Below are 7797 nucleotides of genomic sequence, written 5' to 3'. Positions count from 1 at the left end.
AGACGGACCCGCTTTGAATTCGCTTCCTGTTTGGCTTGACTTTTCCTTCTTCCCCCTTATGTTATGGAAGAATTGAGCTTATTGCTGGGCTGGTTATTCAGAGCCAGCAATTGGCTGTCGGATCTCGTCCCGCAACTAGAAGAAGATCGCTTCGGAGTCACTGTGGTATGGCTGAATGTAGAGCTATCTTTACATGAAAAGTGGCTACATTTCGATTACTTTTAAAATTTTGGCTATTTTTCAATTACCACTTGTAAATCTAGCTATTTTTAAATTTCATCCTTTATATAGTTCCCCAATTTTTATCCGAGCCCAATTTATATATAGTTCGATTACCGGGCATCAACTCAATCGATAGGTTGAACGAATTTAGGCACTAGTTTTTCAGATTTTTGAAATAAAACTTTTATAGAAGTGCTATACGTCAATAGTTACAGTTAGGGGTGTTCATAAACCGAAAAATCGAACCAAATCGACCGAAAAAATCGATACTTTTTAGGTTTGGTTTGGTTTTGGTTTTGAATTTTAAAAACCGACCAAATTTGGTTTGTTGGTTTTAATAAAAAAATAACCGAAAAAACCGAACCAAACCGACTATAAAGTAGCTATTTAAATTTATTATTAGACCTATATATATATATATATNTGTATATATATATATATATATATATATATATATATAAAGTTTCTAAAATTTTATGGTACATATTAGACATTTGTATTTTTAGTCTAGTTCTTTGCTATTATAATAATCTAATTCTCTGCCTTTACGTTCTAGTTTGATTGGTAGTTTTCTTTTGCTAAGTAGAAGAATTTATTTCATGTTAAAATTATCGCTTTTTAATTGAGTACTTAAATTATTCATCACTATTTGATTAAATTAACATCAATATATCTTGGTAAATGATAGATTTCTCAAAGAGCAGTAGATTTGATAGTGTTACGTTGAAAATATAGTCTCCAGAATATGCGTTTGGTAGTGTTTAAGAAAAAATCGATAAATAACCGAAAAAAACAAAATACCAGAAAAAGCCGACAAAAACCGAATCGATAAAAAACCGACTTAATTGATTTGGTTTCAATATTTGAAAAACCGACTTACTTGGTTTGGTTTTTTTTAGGGAAAAACCGACCCAAACCGAACCATGAACACCCCTAGTTACAGTGTTCCAAAAAACAAAAAGAAGTATCATATTTAAAAAAATTGTTTGATTTTTAAATAATAATAAGGTCAATCAAATTAGGATGAAGCAATAAACAATAATCACATTAAATGCATTATGATTGATTGTAGGCTGTAGCTCTAAAATCCATTCCCAGACTCTCTTGTATTAGTAGTTCATATGTACATGTGTCTGAATGAGTTTCATTCTTTGTTCTTTTTGTGGCTGAGAAAAAAATTTCATTAACCGGTTGAGAGAAATTTATGTATGTCCTCTCATTATGCACAACAGAAGAAAAAGGCAATTGACTGATTCATAGGAAAGAAAAATGAAAATCTTTTTTTGAACATTCTTCTAGATTAACTAATCTCTTTCCCTCTCCCCAAAACACACCATATCTTGTCATCATTTATCAATAAGTTAATTACTTGATCAGATTTTCACATACATATTTGGCATAAAATCAAGAAATTGGATAAGAGAAAAAGAAGAAACAGGAATTATTGGACTGACTATAACATGCCAAGCAAGCTAAAGAAGGCAATTGCTGCAGTGAAAGATCAAACAAGCATTAGCATTGCCAAAGTTTCCAGCAACACTTCCTCAACACTTGAAGTCGCCGTCCTAAAAGCAACCACACACGACGATGTCCCTGTGGATGAACGTTACATACACGAGGTTGTCCAATTAGTCTCTTCCAACAAATCCTACGCGGCTGCATGTGCTCGTGCCATTGGCAAACGCATTGGTCGTACTAGGAATTGGATCGTTGCCCTAAAATCCTTAATGCTTGTCCTAAGAATTTTCCAAGATGGCGATCCTTATTTCCCTCGAGAAGTTCTCCATGCAATGAAAAAAGGTGCCAAAATTCTCAACCTTTCTAATTTTCGCGATGATTCCAATTCTAGCCCTTGGGATTTCACTGCCTTTATTAGAACCTTTGCACTTTATCTTGACGAGCGTTTAGATTGTTTTCTCACTGGGAAGCTACAAAGGCGGTATAATTATAAAGAAAGGGAAAATTCCCGCCATTTTAGGACCAGCAGTAGTAGTAGCAGTAGGAGTAGTAGTAGTAGTAGTATCAGGAGGAGGACTAATGAGGCAATACGCGAAATGAAACCAGCAATGCTACTTGACAAGATTTCGTATTGGCAAAGATTGCTTGAAAGGGCAATTGCTATACGCCCAACTGGTGCAGCCAAGACCAATTGTCTAGTGCAAGTTGCTCTGTACGCTGTGGTACAAGAAAGTTTTGATCTTTATAAGGATGTTTCGGATGGGCTAACTCTTGTTCTTGATAGTTTCTTCCATTTACCATACCAATTATGTGTAAATGCCTTCCAAACATGTGTCAAATCCGCGAAGCAATTTGAGGAAATTAACTCTTTTTACTCCTTCTGTAAAAGCATTGGTGTTGGTAGGACATCAGAATATCCAAGCGTGCAGACGATATCTGAGGAGTTAATTGAGTCATTACAAGAATTTCTCAAAGATCAATCATCATTTCCAGTGAAATCTTCAGGACAATTGCTTCTTCAAAAACCAGGTTCAATGAAGTCGTTAAGAAGTAGGGATGATAGTTATGGTGGACAATCCGAATTCTCAGTTGCAACGACTGAGCCATATTCGGAAAGGAGTACTACTACTTCTGGGATTGGTTCGCCTTGTAGTTCATTAGAAGAGCTAATACGTGCAACGGAAACAGGGAGGAAGAACCCCTCCATTTCAATTGATTTGGAGGCCTATTCGGATATTCAGTTTAGGAAACAATGTAGTGAAGATGTGTGTGATACAGGTTCTGCTAGGTCATTGCCAGTGTCCATGATTGATCTTGTTTCCTCCTCCAATTGGCCAGGAGATTACGAAGACGAAAACAATGAAGTAAAAAGGCAAAATCAGCAACCTGTAGTAGAAAAAGAGAGAGAAGTAAACAAAGATGAAGCTAAACAAGAACAGCCAAAGGAGAAAGAGAAGTCATTATTAGATTCAAGCTCAGCAAAAGGATGGGATGCTGTACTAAATGAGGCTTTAACGCCATCGCCATCACCATCTCCATCTTTTGGCGCCTTTTCAGAACAACAAGAACCTAAACAGATGTCAAGAAATGAAGCAAACGCGTCGTCTGTTGAGGCTACTTCAAACAATGGTTGGGATTTGGGACTATTTGAAGCAACCCCACAAACCAAATCAGAACAACCTATGCCTAATACTACTGCTGACAAAGTTGACAGCTTCAACACATTGCCATTGCCATCTTTCAATGCCTTCCCAGAAAGGCAAGAACCAGAACAAGTGTCAAGAATTGGTGCAAATGTGTTATCTACTGAGGTTTCTTCAAGCAATAATGGTTGGGATTTGGCACTATTTGAAGCAACCCCACAAACAAAAGCATCACAAACCCTGCCTATTACCTCAAACAACGTTAATAGCTTCAACTCTTCAACTTTGGATGAATTGTATAATCAGAATCCAATGTCATTGTTTCCAAATAGTGGCCTAAGTTCACTACCAATGCCTAATATGAACGGCAATATCTATGATCAAAATCCATCCACCACCTTTTTGCCAGCTTCAAATAATGCGTATAATCAAATTCCAGTAATGCCACAACCCCACCATTACAATCCATTTTTACAAGATACGTCGACCGAGTTGCCTTCAAACATGTTCTCATCAACAGCTGCACCTACATTCCAAGCAACACCAACTTTTAGTGCTCAGAATTCTTCTTTGGTAGTGCAGAGTGATGTGAATTCTGATCCATTTGGGACGTTTTCGAGTAGCGAGCAAATGTTAAATGGCACCATAAATCAGAAGAATTTGTTGCATGAACAACAGTTATGGTTACAGAACCAAAACAAGATCATAGCTAAGCATATGTCTTAATTTTGCTAGTGTAAACTTACATGCAAATTTTGTTCTTAAAGTTTTCCTTTTGCTTTTACTCTTCTTTTTGCTCTTGCACTTTTTTATATGCCATCGTTCAATCCGCTTTCTGCATTTTCCTGAGTTTGAACAGGAATAATACATTTGCATGATAAAAGTCAATGTATAAATCATTGCATAAAGGTAAATTGTTTTCAAATATAGAAAGGGTTCATTCTTTTTGACATGGACTAAAAAGAAAATAGGTTCACATAAATTAAAACATAGGAAGTATTAGAAATTTTTTACCTAGTTATGTCTTTAATAGGACTTGACCTGAATAATAGTTCAAATTCAAATTTATCTTAGTGAGAGTGACCTCTAAAATGTGGGGTCCAACCCACTGTTAAAACAAACAATAAAACAAGTGAAATAGGTATGTGCCTATAGATAGGTTAGCAGAGAGACTTGGAGCCAAAGGCTAAATTTGTGGAGGAGAATTAAATTAACAATTCTCCTGTAGCATTCTTGGAGGCTACGTATTTTCTCCTATAAAAGGAGAGCTCTTTCACTTCTTTCAACACACCAACAAAGAGAGAAAGAAAGAGTGAGGAGGCATCACAGACAGGGTATAAGAAAATAGTCTGTGAGGAAAATAGAGAGTGTGAGCGATATTGTAGTGAGATGAAAATATCAAAAGAGGGTTATCTCTTTTGAGTGTTGTAGTGGTCTTTGGAGTATTTTACTCGAGCCTACAAAGTGTAAAATTCCTTGCTATAGTGATATCAGTTGCTCCTTTCGGGGTCGTGGTTTTCCCCCTTATTCAGAAGGGTTTTCCACGTAAAAATCTTGGTGTCGTTGTCACTCTTTTATTCTTGTTGATTGCCGTATCTCAGTGCTACATTATTATTCCGCTTTTATTACCGTGAATATTATTACTGTGGGGGATTTATTCCCAACAATTGGTATCAGAGCACAGGTTCTGCTCGTTCACAGAAATACTATTCACTGTCGGTAGTACTATACTCAGCGAAAAATAAAAATGTTTCAGAGTAAAGTACGAGGTAGCAAAATTCAACGGAGATAACGGTTTCTCAACATGGCAAAGAAGGATGAGGGATTTGCTCATCCAACAAGGATTACACAAGGTACTAGATGCTGATGCCAAAAAGCCTGATACCATGAAAGCTGAGGATTGGGCTGACTTAGATGAAAGGGCTGCTAGTGCAATCAGGTTGCACTTATCAGATGATGTGGTAAATAACATCATGATGAAGACACCGCACGTGGCATTTGGACAAGGTTGGAAAGCCTATATATGTCCAAAATGTGTTTAATATACCTGAAGAAGCAGTTATACGCCCTACACATGGGTGAATGTACGAATTTTTTGTCACATTTAAATGTGTTTAATGGACTAATCACACAGCTCGCCAACCTTAGAGTGAAAATCGAGGAAGAAGATAAAGCGATCTTGCTATTGAACTCGTTGCCATCTTCGTACGATAATTTGGCAACAACCATCCTGCACGGTAAGACTACCATTGAGTTGAAAGATATCACATCGACTCTTCTACTCAATGATAAGATGAGAAAGAAGCTTGAAAATCAAGGACATGCTCTCATCACAGAAGGTAGAGGCAGGAATTATCAAACGAGTTCGAACAACTATGGTAGATCCGGAGCTCGTGAGAAATCTAAGAACCGATGCAAATCAAGAGTCAGAAATTGCTACAATTGTGATCAACCAGGTCACTTCAAAAGAGATTAGTGGCCAGAAGAATGACGACAACACAACCGCCCGTGGTGCAAAACAATGATAATGTTGTCCTCTTTATAAATGAGGAAGAGGAATGCATGCACCTGTCAGGTCCCGAGTCGGAATGGGTGGTTGATACATCAGCATCTTACCATGCCACACCGGTAAGAGATCTTTTTTACAGATATGTAGCAGGTGATTTCGGCACGGTGAGAATGGGTAACACAAGTTACTTAAAGATTGTAGGGATTAGTGACATTTGTATCAAGACAAATGTCGGATGCACATTGGTTCTAAAGGATGTGCGGTATGTACCAGATTTGTGGATAAATTTGATCTCGAGAATTGCTTTAGATCGAGATGGGTACGAGAACTATTTTGCAAATCAAAAGTGAAGACTCACCAAGGAATCATTGGTGATTGCAAAGGGGGTTGCTCGTGGCACGTTGTACAGGACAAATGCAGAAATATGCCAAGGTGAATTGAACGCGGCACAAGATGAGATTTCTGCAGATTTGTGGCACAAAAGAATGGGTCATATGAGCGAGAAGGGATTGCAGATTCTTTCCTGGAAATCACTCATTTCTAATGCCCAAGGTACAACGATAAAACCTTGTGACTACTGTTTATTTAGTAAGGAGCATAGAGTCTCATTTCAGACATCGTCTGAAAGAAAATTGAATATACTTGATTTAGTATATTCCGATGTTTGTGGTCCAATGGAAATTGAATCGATGGGCGGTAACAAATATTTTGTTACTTTTATTGATGATGCTTCACGAAAATTATGGGTTTATATTTTGAAAACCAAAGATCAGGTGTTTCAAGTTTTCTAGAAGTTTCATGCTCTAGTAGAAAAGGATACGGGTCGAAAGCTAAAGCGTCTCCGAAGTGATAATAGAGGTGAGTACACTTCAAGAGAATTTGAAGATTACTGTTCAAGTCACGGGATCAGACATGAAAAGACAGTTCCTGGAACCCCACAGCACAATGGCGTAGCCGAGAGGATGAACCACACCATTGTTGAGAAAGTGAGAAGCATGCTCAGAATGGCAAAACTGCCTAAGTCATTATGGGGTGAAGCAGTTCAGATAGCCTGTTACCTGATCAATAGAAGTCCATCTGTTCCGTTGGCGTTTGACATCCTAGAGAGAGTTTGGACCAACAAGGAGGTGTCCGACTCACACCTGAAGGTGTTCGGTTGCAGAGCTTTTGCACATGTATCAAAGGAGCAGAGAACAAAGCTGGATGCTAAATCTGTTCCCTGTATATTCATTGGATATGGAGATGAAGAGTTCGGATACAGATTGTAGGATCCTGTAAAGAAGAAGGTCATCAGCAGCTGAGATGTAGTCTTCCGAGAAAGTGAAGTTGGAACTGCTGCTGATATGTCAGAGAAGGCCAAGAATGGTATAATTCCTAACCTTGTTATTATTCCTTCTACTTCTAACAATCCCACAAGTGCAGAAAGTAGGACCGACGAGGTTGCCGAGCAGGGGGAGCAACCTGGTGAGGTTATTGAGCAGGGGGAGCAATTTGATGAAGGTGTCGAGGAAGTGGAGCACCCCACTCAGGAAGAAGAACAACCTCAACCTCTGAGGAGATCAGAGAGGCCAAGGGTAGAGTCATGCAGGTACCCTTCCATAGAGTATGTCCTCATCAGTGATGAAGGAGAGCCAGAAAGTCTTAAGGAGGTGCTGTCCCATCCAAAAAAGAACCAGTGGATGAAAGCCATGCAAGAAGAGATGGAATCTCTACAGAAAAATGGCACGTACAAGCTGATTGAACTTCCAAAGGGTAAAAGACCACTCAAATGCAAATGGGTCTTTAAACTCAAGAAATACGGAAATGGAAAACTGGTCAGATACAAAGCTCGATTGGTGGTGAAAGGCTTCGAACAGAAGAAAGGTATTGATTTTGACGAAATTTTCTCACCTGTTGTCAAAATGACTTCTATTCGAACAATCTTGAGCTTAGCAGCTAGCCTAGATCTTGAAGTGGAGTAGTTGG

At 38.3% G+C, this 7797-nt stretch overlaps 1 protein-coding gene across 1 annotated transcript; it reads left to right on the top strand.

Moving 5' to 3' along the window:
* LOC109230536 (clathrin coat assembly protein AP180-like) lies at positions 1596-4075 on the top strand. The gene has a single exon (XM_019396023.1). The coding sequence runs from the start codon at positions 1683-1685 to the stop codon at positions 4047-4049; it is 2367 nt and encodes a 788-aa protein (XP_019251568.1). The 5' UTR covers positions 1596-1682; the 3' UTR covers positions 4050-4075.

Source organism: Nicotiana attenuata, chromosome 7 (assembly GCF_001879085.1).
Source record: "Nicotiana attenuata strain UT chromosome 7, NIATTr2, whole genome shotgun sequence".
In the NCBI taxonomy this organism is placed as follows: Eukaryota; Viridiplantae; Streptophyta; class Magnoliopsida; order Solanales; family Solanaceae; genus Nicotiana; species Nicotiana attenuata.
Note: the sequence above shows the minus strand (reverse complement) of the source record. Positions and strands in the feature narration are given on the sequence as shown.

Bases quoted from the DNA above. Each gene is read 5' to 3' on its own strand.
- LOC109230536 (XM_019396023.1), top strand. From the start codon at position 1,683: ATGCCAAGCAAGCTAAAGAAGGCAATTGCTGCAGTGAAAGATCAAACA.